The sequence below is a fragment of the Pleurodeles waltl genome, chromosome 7, assembly GCF_031143425.1.
Source record: "Pleurodeles waltl isolate 20211129_DDA chromosome 7, aPleWal1.hap1.20221129, whole genome shotgun sequence".
Taxonomy (NCBI): domain Eukaryota; kingdom Metazoa; phylum Chordata; class Amphibia; order Caudata; family Salamandridae; genus Pleurodeles; species Pleurodeles waltl.
The window spans coordinates 1,110,179,526-1,110,201,623 of NC_090446.1; the positions used below are offsets into that span (position 1 = coordinate 1,110,179,526).

General features: G+C 44.7%; 1 protein-coding gene across 5 annotated transcripts in view; it reads right to left on the reverse strand.

Annotated features, from left to right (window-relative positions):
- The window catches only part of SPATA20 (spermatogenesis associated 20), a 1,104,606-nt gene that overhangs the window by 1,001,349 nt on the left and 81,159 nt on the right, over positions 1-22,098 (reverse strand). For 3 of the 5 annotated variants that reach the window (XM_069200052.1, XM_069200050.1, XM_069200055.1), the window contains exon 2: positions 7,211-7,322. The exons of the other annotated variants lie outside the window; for them this stretch is intronic. In XM_069200052.1, the coding sequence (XP_069056153.1) occupies positions 7,211-7,287 (77 nt within the window). In that variant the 5' untranslated portion in view covers positions 7,288-7,322. The remainder of the gene's footprint in view (positions 1-7,210; positions 7,323-22,098) is intronic. 5 annotated transcript variants of the gene reach the window in all.

A 22,098-nucleotide genomic window follows, 5' to 3' on the forward strand; every position in this document is an offset into this window, starting at 1 on the left:
GCCTCAGTATTTTGTGCTCACACATTTAATTGCAGCAGCCGCATGTTTAAGAGTAGAGCTTTGGGCACCGGCACATTTTTATTTACAAATTAATCACTGCCAACACCCACCAACTCAAACTAACTCAAGTCAAATTTATCCTGATTGCATTGTGGCCTCACCAATGAATAAGCACTGGGTGTGGCTAAAAAGAATGAATCCTCATCCTACGAGCTTTTTGAGATTACAGAGCAAAAACAAATAGAAAACAAACTGAGAAATTATGCCATCATTGGATTATCCATTACAGATTTACAAAACATGCACTTGTGAAGCTAGGCACAAATTTTACCCTATTATCTCACTTTCATCACAAGTTACTATATTTAGAAATAAAACAGACAGCATCATTTTCAAACTCAAACACGTCATGTGCAAGTTCTTCAAGTTATGTATCCCATCCATAAGGGGCAAAAGAACACATCAGAGTTGGTATAGATTCTGCATACTTCTGTCATAACTGTCAGCAAATATATCATCAAAGGTGTGAGGAAATGGGGTGTATTATAAGGTGTGGTAGTGCAGCATCACCATGTAATACACTTACAAACCCCTTTAGGACCTTTGGATTTCATCTATCAAACCCTCAGCTTAATCTTGTGTAGCTGTAGCACTGAGCAGAAAGGCTTACACAGAGGAACATGTTTAACCATTTAAAAAGCACCAAAACAACTGAAGAAGAACTCAACACTTGCTCAAGAAATCCGACACCGATTTATAAAAATAGATTGTATTTTTATAAGAATTTAGACACTAGAACAAAAATGATCCACTGGGGGTTCTGCAGACATAGATTTTACAAGCAAAAATAAAATCAATGCAACTTTATTTTACCACAAACAAGCCTTGGCAAAATCAACGAACTGGACATTTACAAACTTTTTCAAAGAAAACTTAGGTAAGTGTCACTGCAGTCAGTTAGAAGTACTTGAGGCGACTAACTCCAACTCCAACAGGACCAGCAAGGCCCTCTAGAACAGTTACCTTCACAGGAGAAGCAATCCTTCAACAGTTCCATCTCCTTCATCCGCATTGCAATGGATTCCTATGGAGTGGTTCTAATGCAAGGGATGAAGGATGCTGTGGAAGAGACACAATCTTCTTGTAGGGATTCTTTGGTCCATGAAGATGGTGAGGGGGTCTTGTTTGCAGGGCCAGCATCCCACAAAGTCTTCTCTTGTCTGGTTGAAGTCCAGTACCCACTAGGCTGCGAGTCGCCTGCTGCAACTCTCCGACTGCACTCCTGGGCTCAGTAAACAGAGGTGCAACTCTGTGCGCTGGGTCTTGGTCCTCAGTTTTGCACAGTGGTGGTGGTAGCAACCTGAAGTCTTTGGGCTGCCAACATGTACCAGCAGGATTCTTCAACTGTTGTGTTCCTGTGCTGCGAACAGAAGGCCAAGTCAGCTGGACCTTGGCATTCTCTTGGCTTGACTGGGCTCTGGAGACAGCTTCTCCGTCAGCAGTCACTCTCTTTGCTAACCACCAGGTGCAAATGTGCAGCCCTTGTCAATACAGCCTCTCTTCGCTGGTCCCCTAGTGCAGCAAGGCAGTCCTTCTTCAGTCCTTCTGAGTTGGTGAAGATCTGAGTTCTGGTAAAGCAAAGTTGAATTAGCAGTTTTGAACTGTGCTTGTTTTACCTTGTCCTACTCAGGGTGCACAAGTGATGCAGTCAGTGATGGACACTCTAAATTACAGGCCCTGGGTATCCCTGGTACCATGTAGTAGGGACTTACAAGTAAGTTAGGCTATGCCAGTTGGGGACAAGCCAATTGAACAAGCACCATTTTAATTAAGGATGAGAGCTGAGTCCTGTTTAGCAGAGCTCAGGGCATTTTAGGGCTGTTACACCAGTACCTAGCAGTCAAAATGAAGGCAAAATGTCAGGGTAAACCTGCAAAACGTTTTTTCCTTACAAAAGGTCAAGGCCTGTTTATAATACACATTAGTAGAACAACTGTTATCCACAGCATTGGAGGCTATGTTCATACAAATGATGATTGCCCTTCATTCCCTTACTGATGTTCTTACTGGACATGTTCTTGATCTCAGAAACATTTTTGCTTTTATAAGTTAGTAACGTACACTTAGGCATAGCCTCCTTTATTGTAGCATTAGTCAAACTGCTGACATCTATAGTAGTCATTTTTCTTTACTACATTTTTCTCAACCAATGTATCAGTTTTCGGGATCACAGTTTTTAGCCAGGCTTTTCTCCTGATGGATATTTTTTATTATGTCTGTGCTCAGCTTTTTACTTGGGTAACTAAGTTAGTAGTATTTATAACAGAACTCACGTCAACATAGGTTGGAACTTTCGTTTCATTGCTCCTTATGTTATCCTCCTTTTTAATACATATGTGTCTATTTCTTTAACCATTTTTCTGAGTAGCAATATTTATATGATCAACACTGGTTACAATTCATAGCAATTGTACACGGGCAGGGAGCAAGGTTCTAGTGCGTGCGTCCAGTGTCTTGAATCATCAGGATTCTTCTTTCATTTTCCAGAAATGACATCAGAACTTAAGTGCTACCTATGCTGCTGTTAAATCGGTCAGTAGCTGAATTCACATCAAATGATAATCCATGATGTCTAACCAATCATAATTTGCGTTTTATCCTCGACTGTTCTCGAGTGGCTTTTAGTTTCATTCCATCTACTTTTACTTGGCGATCACTCAGTTTTGCAATACGATTTACGTTGGATTAGTTTTTTGTTGATCTCATTACTCAGATCATCAAGTTCTGGACCAAGTGTGAATGATGCAATGATCAGAATCAAGTAATATGTCTTTGCAGTCATCTTTTAATCAAGTACTTCATGAATCACCATTTTATATTTGCTGTCGCATTCAGGTGTTGTTTGCAGTTAGAGAAAGTAGTAGCAGATAACAGTGTTTAGGATCAGTGTTTTCAAGTAAAGACACTACAGTGATCGGTAAGAACAGCAGGATGATGACATTAGACTCATGTTATCTCGCTAAAATATGTGCCCAAGATTTTACATTCTCATTAAAAACTACATTATTTCATTGCTACAGTCAGTTTACAAAAAGTAGTGTGTACCTCACCAAATGATGACTCCAATAGCATCCGCTTTTTCTTCAGATGACTTTATTACAGGACTATCAATTCCTAGGAGCTTTACACCTGCACAATTCCTGCAAGTACTCCTTATAAATATGTTATTGCCACTGCCGATTATAGCATGGAAAAATCTGCAATGCCCAAGAAGGCTATGGGTCAAGTAAAAAGGAAGAGCAACTTCAGGAGAACAGTTCTAGAAAATAGCTATACAAAATATTTAAGGTTACACGTCATGCCTCGAGCCACAATCCAATTAATCGGCTGTCTACATTGCTGCTAGAGATAAAGTGTCCCATTTCTCTCATATTTTCGATTCAGCACTGCTACCTTACAGCAGCATTGCTGAAAAATCCCCATCTCACTCACAGTCGTTGGAAGAATAGGAGGAGTTAGTGATGATCATTTTGAAGAGGACACAACGGCCCTCATTTGGACCTTGGCGGTAAAAACCGCCTACCGCCGGGGCGACGGACGCCAAAAGACCATCACTGCGGCTACCAGCCGTCCACCATAATATTATCACAGCTGGATTTCTGCCAGAAGGATGGAGGAAATCCGGCTGTTGCCATGCCGGCGGACAGCTGTAAGTTGCTGCCAGCAGCAGCGACACGCATGTAGTCCGCCGCAGGCCATCTTATGAGAATTAATACGGCCTGGCGGTGTTCTGCTGGCAGACGCTGCTGCTGGTAGCAGGGCCCTGTCCAGTCTTCTCCCGGAGGACCCCCTGGATACAGGTAAGTGGGTGCTCCGACAGGGGAGGGGGGTGTTGTGTGTATGTGTGTGTGTGGGTGTATGTCTGTGCGTGCGTGTATGTGGGTGTGTGTTGCATGTTTTGTATGTGTGTGCATGTTTGCGGGTGTAAGTGCGTGTATGTTGAGTTGTGTGAATGCGTGTATGTATGTAAGTGTGTGTGTGAATGGATGTATGCATGCGTGGATGAATGTGGGAAAGGGTGTGTGTATGTGTGAAGGGAGGGGAGGGGCGTGTATGAAGGGGTGGTCTGGAGAGGAAGGGGGGAGTGGGGGGACCTGTGTAGGGGGAGGGGGGATTAAGACCCCTATCAGTGACAGGGAAGGGATTCCCTGTCACTGATAGTGCCTACTGCAATGGTTTTCGTGGCAGTAAGGAAGCCACGAAAACCATGGCAGTAGGCGGGGTCATAATCCCGCAGGCGGTACAGTGACGGCCGCCGGGCTGGAGATTGATGTCTCCAGCCGGCGGCCGTTACCGCCGTGGCAGTCGGTGTGGTACAAAGTCACAATATGGAGGAAAGCACCACCAGCCTGTTGGCAGTACTTTCCTTCATATTACTGCTGACCGCCGGGGACATAATGACCCCCAATGTTTCCAACTGCTCTGCAAAGAGAAGGCAAATATGAATGCTACCTTAAAAGTAGGGATATTTATCCATCGCCTACATATTATGGCTACTGTAGTTCTAGGAGCAGATTCAACAAAAACAGGCCCACACATAAGGGAGAGATGCCACACATTTCATAAGATATCTCTGTCAAACAAGTCAATGTTTCCCCAAAACAAATTGTTGGACTTTTTTGCTTATACAGGGTCATCCCCAATCTTTTTGCCTCCTGCCTCCTATTTCTTCTGACCTGTTGCTGTTGGTTTTTGAATTCTGAGCACTTTACCACTGCTAACCAGTGCTAAAGAGCATATGCTCTCTGTGTAAAATTGTATGCAATTGGCTTATCTGATTTACTAGTAAGTCTCTTGTAAAGTGCACTACAGGTGCCAGGGCATGTAAATCAAATGCTACTAGTGGGCCTGCAGCACTGGTTGTGCCACCCACATAAGTAGCTCTGTAATCATGTCTCAGACCTGCCACTGCAGTGTCTGTGTGTGCAGTTTTAACTGTAAATTCGACTTGGCAAGTGTACCCACTTGGCAGGCCTAAAAACATTTCTTTTCTTACATGTAAGACACCCCTAAGGTAGGCCCTAGGTAGCCCCAAGGGCAGGGTGCAGTGTATGGTTAAGGTAGGACATATAGTAATGTGTTTTATATGTCCTGCCAGTGAAATATTGCTAAATTCGTTTTTCACTGTTGCAAGGCCTGTCCCTCTCATAGGTTAACATGGGGGCTACGTTTAAATCTGATTAAAGTGTAGATTCCCTTTGGGAGCGGATGGACATGTGGAGTTTGGGGTCTCTGAGCTCACAATTTAAAAATACATCTTTTAGTAAAGTTAAGATTGTGTGTTTGAAAATGCCACTTTTAGAAAGTGAGCATTTTCTTGCTTAGACCATTTCTGTGACTCTGCCTGTTTGTGGATTCCCTGTCTGGGTCAGTTTGACAGTTGGGCTGGTTGCACCTCACACTAGACAGTGACACAAAGGGAGCTGGGGTGTAGCCTGCATATCCTGATGAGCCATCTGTGCTAGGAGGGAGGGGAGGGGAGGAGTGGTCACTCACACCTGAAAGGGCTGTGCCTGCCCTCACACAATGCAGTGTCCAAACCCCTGGTGAGTGTCTGGGGCCTGGCCTGGGCAAGGCAGGATTTCACATTCAAAAGAGACTTTACTTTGAAGTAGGCCTACTTCAAAGGAGAAATTGGGTATAAGAAGGGCACCCAAAACCACAGACTTTAAAAACACTTTGGGAAACAAGAGGAACCTCTGCCTGAGAAGAGCTGAGGAAGAAGAGCTGCTCTGCCAGTGACTGTGCTTTGTGGAGCTATCCTGCAGTTGCTGCTTCTGCCAGAGTAAGAGGGCAAAGACTGGACTTTGTGTGCTCTCATCTTGAGAAGAACTCTCCAAGGGCTTGATTTAGAGCTTCCCTCCTGTTGTTTGAAGTCTCAGTGACAGCAAAGACTTCTCTCTGCCAGCACCTGGAGTCTCTGGTGAGACTCCTATTCTGCCCTGTGGTGCCCATCCAGTTCCTGGGGCCCTGAAAGTAGAAGCTGGCAGCCTAAAGACAAGGAAATCCATGCACAGAGCGCTGTGCGGGGAAAAGATCGATGTGACTCCGATCTACGGCTGAAAAAACGATGCGCCGCCGGCTCCACAGCTGAAAATCAACGCTTGCTGGAAACGCGACTGAAGAATTGACGCACGGAGCAGGAGAAACAACGCGCATTATCGTTGACGGAGGCTAGGAGATCACAACCTGTGCTGCAGGGTTTTCGGATCATCATGCGGCTGGATTTCCGGCTCAAGTACCGCTGGGTGTGGAAAAGCAACGCAAGGCCTGCCCGGACCCGAAAGTGCTGACCGGATCGACGCATCGCTCTCCTGCGGAGAGAAGGAACGACGCACCCGACCTGGCGAAAGGAGAAACGATGCAAGGTCCCGCTCGTGAGTGGAATCATCGCAAGCCCTTTTTGACGTGCACTCGCCCGTGTGGGGTTATTTTTGACGCACCCAAGGTACTTTTTCACTCTAACAGTGTTAGTGTGTGTTTAAAACTACTTAAAGACTCTTTTTGCATTTTTATTGATAACTTGACTTGTGTATTGTGGATTTTTTTCGTTTTGGTCTTGTTTTGTTTAGATAAATATTTCCTATTTTTCTAAACCTGAGTTGTGTCATTTTGTAGTGTTTTCATAAAGTTACTGTGTGTGTTGGTACAAATACTTTACACCTAGCACTCTGAAGTTAAGCCTACTGCTCTGCCAAGCTTCTAAGGGGGCAAGCAGGGGTTAGCTGAGGGTGATTCTCTTTTACCCTGAGTAGAGTGAGGGTCCTTGCTTGAACAGGGGGTAACCTGACTGTCAACCAAACACCCCATTTCTAACACAAATTCAGACCAAAGGTTTTTTAGGCGCATTACAACAAATTTGCCAAATGTAAGCACATGGGTAACAAGTTTATTTAAATTATTCCTCCATTAAGTCGCTTTCAATTTTCAAGAGCACAGGCATATTCACCCAAATGTCTAGATGGTCTAAATTGTGTCTTCACAGACTTCCTTTACAAAATGTTACCTTTTGGCCAGCAAACCCTTTTACGTAAGTGCGCCCTCTGGTGACATGGTTTGGGGCCTTTATTTCTGTAGTGTTTTATCAGTATCAATTGGCATCTTAAAAGTAGTCTATCTCACTGCATAATTGTAACATCACTTTTCAAACCTGGGACTTTCCATGCTGATCCATTTCTTCATTACTCGCATTCTTGCAATCAAATTACATAGTATTTTGCCTTCCATCAAATTTATCTTTTGAATGAGAAAGAGTCAGTGATCTGTTGTGAAAAGAAGAGAGAGTTCATTTGTGTCAGTACTTAGCACCAACAGTTTTATGCTTTTCCATCCTAAATATGTGCATCTCATTTTAACATGCCATACACCACCAGCAATATAGCCTAAACATTGTATACTACTGATCATTATGCTTTCCTGAATATGCCTGTTTATTAAGGTTTTACTTGATAAGGTGAAGTAAAGTCCCCCATAGTTCTGTGGTCCAAGTCTTTCTCTATCTACTACAATAAATTCTCTATTAAACATATAATAGTATTGCAGTATGCAGGCATGCATTAATAACCGCCCACATAAGTTTTCTTCAACTTGTGTGTGTAGCATTACTTTTCCTACAACGTTTTAAAAATGATTGTAGATGAATATATTGAAAATGTGTTGATTTGATGTTCCCTTGAAAGGAGATCATCTCATTAATGGCCGCCATCTCTTTTAAGCTTCCTTTGCATGCCTTAAGTAGTGTTTTTTAATTGAACACTTGCAGGAGTCCTGGGTACCACCACAGAGGAAAATGTTTGTTTTTAGGTACATTACATTTTCTTTTCAATATTCCCCACCACATATTGTGTAGTGCTTTTAGATCATGTTGCTCAAACCTCCTAAAGATTTGATGTGACCATCTGTACATAAATATCATATCTGGAATTTCTGAAGGAAAGACCTGATATCCACTATTATTAATTGTTCCATTTTTGGCATATCAGAAATTAAGTATATCTTAAAATCTGGAAAATCTCAGTCTCCTCCACTTTCAGCCCAATCAATGTATCATATGCCATTCTTGCATTTCCCTGAAATGTTGATACGTTTTTCATTTCATAAACAAAATATTCCCAGTTACCCTTATTCCCAAATGCTTAGCTCTCCTCATGATAAAATGATGGATGTTTAAACAAGTAGCAACTGCAATTGGTTTAGTTTTTTACTGTTTTCTAGAGTAATATCTGACATTTATTCCTCCTACAGAACAATATTCCTTGATGTTTTGTCCGCAGAGTACTAACCACAGATCCCACCAACTCAGAACTGGCCCATTAATGTTCAGTTCTGTGGAGTAGATCAGAAATTTAAGTCCCTGTGGATTTTGGAAAGTGTGAGAATTTCTAGCATATTTTGTGTATGTTTTAATTTCCCACAACTTCTGTATATTTTAAAAATTAACTGCAGTTATTTCTTCTTATTCTTAATCTCATTCAGTGTTAGTGTTTTACTGCAGCACTAAAACAATTAGACACTGTACTTCTTCAATGAGTAATAAACCCTTTTGTCGCATTAGGTTTCAATAGAGCATTCCATTTTCTAATTATGCTAGTTACCTCTTATATGTTCATGCAATTTCGAATTTAAATTATATTTTGATACGTAAATTATATTTTGATACAGCTTGAAAACTATTACAGTCAATTTACTCTTTAGTCCATGTTCCAAGCACAAGTACAGTGAGTAGATTGTCAGCATTATGGTGTATCTAGATTTATTGAACTGCTAAACTTTATAGAATTTTCATAATGTTGTCTACTCCATTTTTTCTTTACACCACCTATGAGCAAACCACAACCTCCTTACTTTTCTAAAGCCTCACCCTCAATATATTCATTTTCCCTAGCTTGAATCTACTCTTTTCAGAGTTTCACCTTTCAGTAAACTGCTGGGCATGTTACTCTACTGCACAGGTTCCATAGCAGTTACCTTAGACATACTTCAGGCAGTATGGCCCAACAATAAATGGCTGTTCTCTTCCTGTCCGCTGATCTCCAGGGAGGTGCCCCTGAATGCAGTCTGGTGTGACACCTTTGGTGTGATGTATGTCTCAAGAAGCAGGAAAAAACTGCTTTAAATCCAAATGTTTCTCATAATTTGTTTATCAATCGGAGACACAGGAAATGGCTGAAGTGTTCATCACTGTTCTTTTCTTATAATCACTCTGATTTGCTGTACTGCGAATTTGGCTGAAGGGCTCCATATTTCAGTATGTAAGAAGTCCTATCAGAGTACCTACACCAGCTGCATTTTCTTCCCCCAACTATAAAGGACTAGAAATAAAGGTATATGGGGGGAAGCGTGAACATGTCTTACCTCATATAAACAGAAAAGCAAAAGTGAGAGTGGTGGTAAGACAGGAAAAAGAAACAATCCACATCAACTGATATGAGTGGTTTTAGGACTATTAGGCCCAACTACATGACGTAGCAGGAATGCAGCGCTTTCAATCAGTTAACAAGGTAGGTAATGTGTGGGTGGATACCAGCATGGAGCAAATGCAGATCGAATGAGAACAGACAAAGGTGAGGAGTTTGTGGCCCTCCATGTGAACAGACATCACATTGCTGTATTCTGATTTAAGCAGAGGATTCTAGAGCGTTGCATGAATTTACTGGTCATGCTTTTTTTTCACTTCTGTAGGTCCAGTCCTCTGCTGCAGGCAAGATGGTCCCTTCAAGAGACAGCCCCTTCCCCTGATCCCCTGGAGAAAAAAATATATTTTCTGATATCATGTTTCTTTTAAGGATAGAAATGCATAAAGCTCACTCAAGGCTATCCTGCAAAGATGATAAAAGGTAAATTTGACTGTAAGCAAAGTTCACTGATTCTCCTTGCCCAGGCAGCATTGATGGAGTAAACACCTTCATGACGGCAGAGTAGACATGCAGAGTGAGGTGGCAGCTTCTTACGCAGAAATAGCAGCCTCAGGCTGAATATCACACATTGGCATTGGAGAATGTCCTACACACCAGATTAACATTGCTGTAACTATTATAATGGGTCATTCATGTGTTTTTCTCTGCTCTATGCAAATTAGTGGGATAAGGTCGAGGCTAATCCACCTCTATGACCCCCCTACTCTGTGCTCACCCCCCAGCAAGAGATATGAGTAAGAAGCCGGGACATCAGAGAAGATTATATTATGGGTCACTCGATGCAATATTGCAAATAATGATCCCCTTAGGGCATCATGCAAGTCTGCCAGCAGTAATGTAAAAAAAGGCTTTATCAATCTGAAATTCTTCTAAATGGATAGTATACAAGAGCCATAGCTTCAATGCTTCTGGCACGAAGGTAATATTATGAGCAATAAGTATCCCCAACGCCACATGGTTTACACTCATTGCAGCTTTACATATATTTAGAAAATTTTACTATTTTTCCCGGAACATAGGCTTCTGAAAAATTCTAAAAATACACACATTTTAATCTTAACTCCATCCTCTTCATTTTTTATATACATATATTAATTAAACTGAAGAAAAGTTTCCAATTTAGTAGAGTGCGCTGCACACAGGAAAGATTCTTACAGGAAGTTGGAGAGCTACTATTAGATCATGAACTACTGGTTGGAGAAGTGTGATTTAGTGCCTCACGCACTGTGGAGATATTTTGGGATCAGTAAGTGGGGCCAGGAAATGAAACCACTTTAAACAGTTGCAGATATTTTACTTCCTCATGACACATTTCTGCCTTCACGTTTTCAGCTTGGTTGGAATGGGACGATGGGGTGGGGAGTATAAAAGAAAAGGCACTGTTACACCTCAGATAAAGCTGGAGGACTGGCATGCTGGCTTGGTTAAGGAAAGAACTGGGAACTGTAATCACTGCTACAAACCAGTACCATTACCTGTTACACCAACCACTTTTAGTGGAGATCCTGGCAGGGAATGTAGGATCCTCTGTAAGGTATGCCCGATATGGGATGCCTTATCTGCCTTTCTGGTAACCATATATTGTTGAAGGTGTCATATTAGTAGACACCATTGCTAATATCCAGTCAACACAAATATCAGTGCCCAATTAGGACACATAAATCCCAGTCACCATCATGTGTATATCAGTTCCCAATAAGAACAAAAGGGCCTATTCCTAAACTGCATTTTGCAGTACCATTTGTGTACTACAAAATCTCTTGTATCTTTTATGTGTGGACATCTCCAGCACAGTGGCTGAGGTCTCCACGCTTGTAAGCCTATATTTTAGTGGCATATGTGGGAGGCCCAACAAGGGGTGCAGCTGAAAAATTGGAAATATTTACCACACAATGTGAAGTGTTTAGGGAAAAGTAAGAAGGGGCTTAGGAAGTGACAGGCTACTTCTAACACCCAACCACAGAAGGTAATCTCATTGGTATTTACAAACTACTGTTCTAATGTTACTACTGCATGAAGGTGACAAAACAATGGCAAATGTACTCAAGCTCAGCCTTAGAGTAAGTCAAACACTACACACAGTCCATTTAAAATAACAGCACACAGGAAATAATTTTAAATATATTTTATTTTAAACTATATTACAAAGTGGCAGTTCCCACTGGGTAAGTATAGTTAGGTCTGCTTTTCATAGACAAAGCGCTTTTTGGTATGCTAATAACTTTGGCTCAGTTATCCAAATCTTCACAAAACTTTCCAAAAACAAGATTCATCCATCTCAGCTCCTTTCTGGAAAGTTTTAGGGTGATGCATCAAGCTGGGGCAGAGAAAAAGCAAAAGCAAATTTCGCCATGCATTTTTCATAGCTTTTAAGCAGCACTACCACAAAAACTGCTAAATTGAATTAAATTTAATTTGGCAGGAAGCCAGATCTTGGTCTGCAGATTATGATTTTCGGTTCAGCTGGGGATCGGTTCAGTCTGTTTTGAAAAATTAATGTTCCAACATTTTTCTATATCTGGAGGGCTGGGTTTGAGGGTCTCGCATGAGAGTCCCTCAAACCCAATTTAAAAAAAATGGAGCCTTCTTTTTAGCCCAGTGAGTTCTTTTTCCCTTTAAGCAAATTTGCACCTGCTGGAGTTAGACTCCTGCGGCAGCAGCGCTCTGATTGGTTGGCAACAGCAGGAGAAAAATGTTGCTGGAAGCCAATACAGGACTTGGAGACTTAGTCGCCTCTCCTGAAGTTTACAAAAACATAATATAAGAGAGTAGGGATACCCTGCCCACCTAGACATTGTTGGGGGGGGGGGGGGGGACATATAAGGACACCAGACAGAAAAAAAGTATTTATTCCTGCAAACCTGTGGGAGTGCAGAAAAAAACAAGAAACAGGTAGTTAGCCATTTTTTACAAAACTATTTAAAGACGGGTCGTCAGTAGGGCCCTGGGGACACCATCTCCCGGAGCCAGGTACTTCAATTAAAGTCCGGGTGAGTGACCCTCTTCCCCAGGCTGATGGCATCCCCAGGGACCACATCCCCCTGGGACAAAATGTGCTAAATAATGGGCCCCGGTGACCTCATCCCCCGAGGGTGGCCCAAGTACTTTGTCCTGGGGAGCCCACCCCTAGGACAATGTACTTCCCTTGCCTGTGCTAGATCTGGCAGGGAAACATATGTTTGCTTGTGTCTCATGGGAGCATTTTTAAACTCCCCACCACACCGTACTAAACATGCCTTCCCTGCCTGCAGCAGTGCGGGCAGGGAAGGCAAATCTGCTCCCAGCTGGCGGGAGAGTTACACATGCTCCTGCCTGCTGGGAGCAGACTACTGTTCTGGGAACAGATCTTGCTGTCACCTGGAGGGAGCAAGTCAAAACAGCTGCTCCTTCCGATCGTGAGCAATACCAGCCCCAGCACCATATGGAGAGCTGGTTGGATCTACGAGGGCCCCGGGCTTCTGCCTGTACTTCCAACGTGGTGAATCGTATGTGCCCCGGGTCGGCACCTGGGCACCAACCTATAAATTAGAAATGCCCCGAGAGATGGGGTCCCTGGGGCCAAAAAAGGGTCCTAATGAAGCTTGGGGAGGGGAGCTACGTGCCCCCTCCCTTTAATATGTGTGTTGCTTGCTTAGTGGGTGCCCCGAATGGAGAATGGGGCACCTTCCTACATCTTAGAGAGGTCCCAGGTAAGGTAATGAAGTCCCTGGGGCCGCAATTGGCTCATTGTGTGGCATGCCGTTTAAAGTTACGTTTGACCCTGGGGGATGGGGTCCCCAGAGCCTAAAAAGGCTCTGGAAGCGGGACAACGAAAGGGAATAAATGGCAGGGGATTAGCCTTACGTATTGTAACAAAATATTACTTCACGTAAAATAAAGCTTAGAAATTCACTGAAAAAACCCACGGTTAAAGTAACTTTATTGTTTGATGAATATGTCAGTGCCATCATTATGTTTTGCTTCTTATTATTCTGAACTACACTGTAGCTACTTTCCTCTAATGCCATCCATGTTTATAAAGTAATGTGTAGAAAAGAAGCATGGATGATATCATCAGTGATGTATTTAGTGAAGTTACTTGAGATGTCATCACTCATGTCATAAATGATGTCACATAACATGCCATGAGTGATGTAATATGTGCAGTCATAAGCAGTGCATGGCTGAAGGACAAGTAATACTTGCCACTGCTAACTATAGCTGGTGAATTCCTGTTTTTATTTTTTAGTTCAAAATGTTAATTGACATATTCACCTAACTAAAAGTTCAATTTAACCTCTATTATTCACTGAAAAAATAAAGGTTGTAGGGACATTATAGTTAGGAAATAGAATAAAAATAAAAAAAACTTAGAAATTCACTAAACAAAAAACAAAGGTTACAGTGGGGTTTTAGTTAGGTTCAGATTTTACATGCACTAAACCATAGAAATTCAGCTGTTATAGTTAGTTATTTCAAGTAACTATAACTCGTGCCCTAAGGTAACTATAACTCGCGCCCTCACCATGCATAGTTTTCTCATCAATAATTTTACTGCAAATATTACAGAGATATTATCAATGATGTCAAAGAAGTTGTCATGAGTGATGTAATAACTGAAGTAATTGGCAGTGCATATCCAGGGCATGAGACCCCGGGTGGATTGAGAAACAATGTGATCGCCATCCGGCCAACATTTGGATAAGACAGACTCTGGGCCTCATTGTGTGCAGAGCTCTCAGGGGCAGGGTGCTTAAGAGGGGGAAGGGCGTCCTCCACTGTGTCCCGGTCCCAGGGAGGCACCGCGTTTGACCTCCTCCCCCCCAAACAGCCCAAGGGCACATTCATCTTAGCAGCCAGGGGGAGTAGTGGCAGCATAGCTTGGCCTTGACCAAAGGGCCTATCTGCTGACACAGTGACCGCCCCCTATGATGAGACATGCTGGGCAGCGAAATGATGCCAGAACACAATACACAGAACACAATAGGAGGTGGAGGCAATTGGGCTTGGTACTTGACAACTGCCTGGCATTCTATTGAGGTCCCCTCAACACCAGTCAATCCCATCTCCTTCTTAAGTGCTGCAAAATATCAGAGGCGGGCGGGGGAGCACGTCAAGGCCAGGAGGGGCCCGGTTAAGTGACATCAAGGTGGACTGCTGGTTTGAAGGACCGACCGGAACTACAGGTGTTGCAGTGAACTCAGCTGAACACGTTCACCCTTACTCAAAGGGCACATGCACAGAGGAAAGCCTTTGTGTCGGTTAAGAGACGGCTATAAGATCTTAATCTGAAATACAGTCTTAACTTTCCAGCGAAATTGAGGGTCCAGCATGACAGGAAGGCTCTCTTCTTCTTTGTCACGCGGGATGCCAATGACTGGCTGGACTCCACAGACTCAGGAACTGTCTCAGACCACTTCATCACAATCTGTCACTCAATTAATGCACCTGTGACGAGGGGACGATGAAGGAATATGGAGGACAATAGACAGCTGGAGAAGACAGTGTTTTGCCCAGATGGCACATTGCAGATGTAGGAAGTGGTGACAGACTGGGCAGAGATCTCCCAGGATCTACCTGAAGACCAAGTAGTTGAGGACAATAATTCGTCTCGAGCTTGAACTCTGCCCGCTCTGGCGTGATAAGTGATAGGAACTGAAAAAGCCAAGTGTGCACCAATGCCCTGATGGACACTTTGCTCTGCCTCTCTGGTGCTGGGATCCTTTGTGGTCCCACCGAGAATGGCATACAAGGACTGCACATATGATGTACTGTGAGTTATGTGACCTTGAATCCTTTTTACGGGGGCTAGGGTCACAGTCATTTTCTTTAATACTTTTCTGTCTTTATTGTTTGGTTGGCAGGCGGGATTGCCTGCACATCACAGGCTAGCGGACACAAGAAAAGGGCTAGAGTGCTTTGGCTTCGCACCTTCCCTGGTAACCTAGCCACTTGCGAAGCACAAGTTAAAAAGGGTGGGTACGAGTGTTGTGTTACAATGTTTTCTCCTGCCTAAGTTAGGTTAGGGCAGGGTTTGCAGACTCCTGTCTTGTCTCTGTTTGGATGGGGTAGGCGGGCACCACTGCCCAAGGGTTGGGGGGGGGGGGGGGTGAGGGGAGTTATGAGAATGTTTTCCATTATTTGTTGGGGTGCTGTTGCAAGGTAGAAGGCTGCTTATATGTACCTGGGCTGACAGGGTTGATATGCTGGAGGCGCAAATATGGACAACTGTGGGAGAGCGAGTGGTCCACTACTGAGACGAGTGAAGTATGACTGCTTTTCAAACCAAAGTAATCACCTGGAATGTAGGGGGCTGGCTCAATGTGTTAAGCGTTGACGGGTATTCGCTTACTTACGATGACATAAGATAGCCATCACATTCCCCCAGGAAATGCATGTATGGGGGGGAATGTAATCCAAGATTACATAGGCACTGGAGGGGGCAACTTAATGCCCCCTCTTATTCCGGTTATGCACGAGGGACACTTATCTGGATGGCCCCCAGGTACTCTTCCAACACAAAAATCATATAGTAGACCTGGACGGCCAATATGTTATATTGCATGGCATCCTTGATGGTGTGAAGATCTGTTTTGTCAATACATATGCTCCTAACACTGATAATCCAGATTTTTTCCACAGGGTTATTTTGGAGGCATTGCCATGTGCAGATGCACCCATTGTGCTAGCTGTAGACTGTAATTGCATCCTGAACTGAGGACTTGATTGGAACCTCCAGCCCCCCGTTTAATACGAAGCCCCCCCCTTAGTACAGCACTCAATGACATGGTGACCGGTCTATGCCGGTGTGATGTCTGGCACAAAAGGCACCCTATTGCTGGCACCCTAAGCAGTTCTCCTGTTACACCCCTGTGATACAAAAAAGTAATCTAGGCGGCTAGAAGTGTGTATCAGCCGAAACAGAGCCCAGGGTTGAAGACATATCTTATCTGCCCAGATGTCTCTCGGACCACTCCCCAATGTTGCTGGGTCCTGGGAGTGGACAGGGTCACCTGCGCTATATCTTTATGCCATCTTACGGCGGAGGCCCTAACGGATCCACCTTTTGCATACACAATCCAGGACCCACAGCACACTAGTTTGCAGATAATTGGGGCTCTGCAAGTACCAAAGCCCTGGAATGGGAGGCCATGAAGGTAGTGGTGCCAGGGGTTTGCATCACTACGTCCATTTTGGTCCAACACCAGTTAGAGCGAGACATACAACCGCAAGAAAAGAAATTGAGTAAGCTTGAGGCTTCGATTCCTTTTGACCCCCATGTGCAGGCGACTTGGCGGACAACACAGACCAACCTGTTAGACAAATGGTGTCAACTAGAAAAGCACAATTACATAGCCTATAGACAGCGTTTACACGCCGAGGATGACAGGACAGGCTGCTCAGGGGAGAGTCCCCAGACCACACAGTGCTGTCACTATACATGGACATAGAAACTGTGGTCAACACACGAACGGCGATTATCTCGATGGAGGGTATGCTGGGTGACCAGCCCCATCCCTGGAGACTTTATCAGAGTTTCTGTTGTGGGTACTGCTCCCCCACTTGGACCAGGACTCCACTGCACAACTGAATGCCCAGCTCTCAAAGGAGGAGATACTGATGGCAATAAAACGCCAAAAAAATGCAAGGACCCTGGGCAGCGATGGCCTGCCTGCGGAATTCTATTATAAGTATGCTGATGTGCTTCTTGGCAGGCTATTGGAGGTTTATGCCAGGGCACTGAAAGTCGCTACATTGCCAGCCACTATGTGTGAGGCATTAGAGGTCATGATTCTAAAACCAGGCAAGGGCCCAACAGTTGCTTCGGCCTTTAGATCATCTTTGCTAAATATGGGCATGAAAATTCTGAGCAGTGTCCTTCCAGCCTGTTTGCTTCCCCAAATAGCCGCTCTGATCCATCTGGATCAGTCGACTTTTATTCCACAGCGGAGTACCTTGCACAACTTAAGATGGGGGGGGGGGTGGGGGGCATGTTTATCGTGCACCAAAGCTCCAAACTTACGATTATTCCTGGGTGTTCCTAGATGTTGAGCTGGCATTTGATTCTCTGAACTGGGAGTATTTGTGGCATGTGCTCTAGGTGGTGTGACTGAGACCTGGTTTCATAAGATGGGTCCACCTCCTGTATTCCTACCCAATGCGCCCACATCTGCTAAGGTAGGGCGGTGTCTGACCCTGTTCAGGTCAATACGGGCACATAGCAGGGTTGCCCTCTTTCACCGCTCCTGTTTTCGTTGGCCATGGAGCCTTTGGCAGTGACTCTTTGACAGGCATTGGGCCCGTGGGGCATAACACTGGGAGAGACCACTATGTGGTCTCCATATAAACAGACAATGCCCTGGTGTATCTACGACAGCCGACCTACTCAGTGCCTAACCTACCTAATATTGTGCATGCTTTTGGGGAAGTCTCTGGACTATACATTAACCAGAACAAGTCCAAACTATATCCGCTAGGTAAGCTGGTGGGGACCCCAGCAGGGGATCTTCCCAGGGTGGGAATCCCTTGGGAGCGGTACAAGGTCCGGTACCTTGGGATGCATCTAACTCATGCGGCTTCGACGTACCTCAAATGGAACATTGACCGAGTGGTGGAGGGTGTTCGCACTTTGATACGTTTCTGGAGAGACCTCCCGTTATCATTAATGGGTAAGACTGCCATAACAAAAATTATAATATTACCCCGTTGCCTTTATACCTTGCAAAACACGTTGCATGTGATTACCGTTTGCTCTATACTGCTATTTTGAGCAGGGTGCACGCTCTTCTTACTTGATAAGGCTCCTCTTTGACGTCCACGCCCCAGAGTAGGCATGGGCTGTAATAATAAGAGAACAGGCTTTCCTGAGGAGCTTAACTATCAAACAGGGTACAAGACAGCTCTCTACCCTCTTCCCACTTGAATCTTTGCACACTGGAGCAGCTCCCCTCTTGATACCAAGTGTGACTTGGACCTTAGCCATTCCAATAATATGGCAGAGAGAGAATATTTTGAAGGCGCAGAAAACTATGCTGAGTTTGATCAGGAGGATCAGGGGCACAATGCAGTGGATGATACATTCCAGGCCTTCGATGCCTCCGTCCAGCATTCCATAAATAAAGCCTTTGTGGCAGCATTGCATCCCATTACAGCCCAACTGCAATTATACACCAAAAGCAAGGCCGCAGGACACCTTCTGCCTCGGATTCGACAGGGGAGCCTTCTAAGGTGCCACGTAAACCCAAGGACAAGACAAATTTCTGGCCGGGTGAGGAGGTTCTATATTCCCTAGATCTAAAGTCCATGGAGGATCACAGGTACTGCGTGTCCAAGACCAAGCGCAGCCATTCCCTTGCTACGTCTGACTCGGATTCCGATTCTTCCAGGTCAGGGAGTTCTGAAGAGGAGCGTTCCCTCTGCCATAGAAAGAAAAAGCAACCCTCATCAATCTGTGTCCCGTCTCCTGCTACACTTTTCAACTTTGACCCAGAGGACATTGTCCACCATAGATCCTCAGACTGGCCCCAGAGCGAGCAATAGCTGATTACCTGCACCACACCTTGCGTAAGCCCTTTGATAAAGACGCACGCAATCGTCTCAGGGCGGAATGTCCCAGACTGAACCTACCAGACAATGTCGCGCTCGCGCCAGAAGTAGATCCTTCCCTAACTACATTCCTAAAAAAGCATGCCACAGACCCTAAATAAAAATAAATAAAAAAATGCATTGACAGGGCATGGAGAGCATGCCAAGACAAATTACTGGACATAGTGGGTCCCCTCGCAAAAGTTTCAGAGACTAGAGATGACCCTGAACCCCAAGGAAAAAGGTGACCTTATTGATCCAGACATATTGGCTGGATGGACCTAGCACCCAATTTGTCTCCTTGGCAACGCCAATAGTGTGGCCTCGACTGAAAGCCGGAAAACCATCCTTATGAGAATAGACTCCAAACTCACTGAGTTAGCACCAGCAGAAGCGGGTCCCTTGGCAGACGGTGTAATATTCGGTAGGAAGTTTGTTAAGGACATTGGGAAGTATGTCTGCACCTTCACAGCCTTGGATAAGGGCCAAACCTTTCTTAGGAAGGTTTTCCAGCGGAACCTTTTTGCCAGGGCGAGGTCGGGTCGCTCGCCAGACTGTCAATCTTGGCAAGGAACCCATAGAGGAGCGTATGGACGCCAAAGAGGAGGACTTCAGGACTCCACTAGAGGTGGAACCTTCTTCCCCTCTCAAGTCCACTATAAGTCAAGATCCAGCAAGGGGTTGAGGGGATACTATCACGCTGGCACCTCTTCATGTAAGACTCTTAGACCTATCACAGGTTCCTTTGGAGGCCAGGGACAAGATGTTTATACACATTTGAAAGTCATTAACACGCAATGCGTGGGTCCTTCAGACAGTTCAGCGGTTTCAGATAAAATTTTACCAGACCCCATCCCAGCAGTACCTCCCAAGACCTCAGAATTTTTCCCAACAAGAGGCATCTTTTATATATACAGAAATAGAAGAGTTGCTGCAAAAACAGGCAGTGGTGCATTGCGATCCTCACCCTCACGGTTTCTGCAGCAACATATTCTTAGTGCAGAAGAAGGGAGGAGGTCACAGGCTTGTTTTGAACTTGCGGGGTTTCAATTGCTGGATTGTTTACAGGCACTTCAAGATGGAGGGAATCCATCTTTTGCGGGACCTTCTTCAAGAAGGCAATTGGATGGTCCAACTGGACCTAAAAGATGCTTATCTGACTATTTCCATTTTCCCTCTACACAGACAATTATTACAGTTCTAATGGCAGGATCAGTGGTTCGAGTACCTTGTGCTCCCGTTCGGGTTGTCCTCAGCCCCGTGGTGCTTTACCAAGGTCATGGAGCCAGTGGCAGATTATCTGAGAGAGAAAGGGATACGCATGATCATCTACTTCGATGACATATTGATCATGGTGCAATCAAGCGAGATGGTGATCAAGCATCTTCAGATGACAATCAACCTTCTACAGGATTTAGGATTCGTAATCAACCAGGAGAAATCCAGTTTTGGCCCACCTCAGTCCATAGAATTTCTGGGATTGCTAGTAGACTCCGACAGAGTGATGCTCCTTCTCCCCAAATCCAAACTCCGAGACATCAAGAAAGAACTGAAACTGGCCCTGTCCAGACCAACGGTGTCCTTGCGCCTGATAGCAGGATTGGTAGGCCTTCTTGCTTTATCCATCCAAGCAGTGTTTCCCGGCCCGCTTCACTACCGAGCCTCACAAAGACTAAAGGTTCAACATCTACGGAAGGGCTTAGCTTACACCGAACAAGTTCCTCTATCTACACAAGTCCAAGCAGAGCTGCAATGGTGGCTGGAGCATGTCGATGCGTGGAATGCCAAGGCGTGTTTTGGGGCTCAACCGGATGTCACCATAGAATCGGACGCCAGCCGATGGGGCTGGGGCAGGCACGCTGTGGAGATGTGTCAGCAGAGGGCAGGTGGTCCCTTCACGAACTGGACATGCACATCAGTTGTCTGGAACTGCGAGCAGAGTCCTTCGCTATCTAAGTGCTGTCCCCAAAGAGGGTATACTGCATCCTGCTGAGGATAGACAACATCTCAGCAGTTTGATACATCAGCAAACTGGAGGGGTGGGGACCAGGTCCAGACTCCTAGCGGAGATGGCAAAGGACTTTTGGCATCTTTGCCTGGATCGCAAGATCACAGTTATGGCAGAATACATTCCGGGACAATCCAACACAATTGCAGACTGGAAATCCAGGTATCTGAGGGATCCCAGCGATTGGAAATTGCATCCTCAATTGTTTGGCTGATCCAGGAAATGTGAGGGCCTTGCTACATCAATCTGTTTGCCTCTCGATTGAACCACGTCTTCTGTGGAGTCAAGACATGCTCCGGGGACCCCTGGGCGAACTTCACCTGCTGGTGCCGTCAAAGCAGTTTTCCCTGATGGCCTGGAGGCTATCAGGCAACAGTGGTGCTTGCCAGCAATTTCAGAGACAGACACAGAATTCATTAAGCAAGGATGGGCTCCCTCTACCAAGAAAAGATACTCGTCAGCTTGGAGATGCTGGGTGGGTTGATGCCTGGAACAGCACGTGGATCCTGTGGAAACAGACATTACAGATATTGTGAATTTTCAGTCCCTCACGGTACCAAATGGACTATGTTACAGGTCAGTAAAGAAATTTCGGTCTGCACTGCAGCCAGTCATGTACAGGTAGATAATGCTTCTGTGGGTATGCACCCAGTGATATGTAAATTAACAAAAGGTATCAGAGTTTTGAATCCCCCATAGTCGAAGTATTCCTTTTTGTGGGATGAAAATATGGTATTAAACCTCTTCAAGAAATGGCCACAGAACAATTTGTTGAGTAGAAAACCGCTTTCTGCTAAATTGGCTATGTTTATTTTGTCTAGAGGCCTGCAGCAGAACAGCTGACGTAAGGGCATTGGACCTTGCAGATACAATACATACTCCAGAAGGAATTTCCTTTTCTATTACAAAAAGAACAAAATTTTTTACTAAAACTATTGTGTTCCGCTTTTCCTTTTAACCCGTTTAGTGCGTGTGTCGACACTACCTCTCTGTTGCGGGTCATGACCAGTGGCCGACACCGGGGGGGGGGGGGTTAAATGATTTATTTTT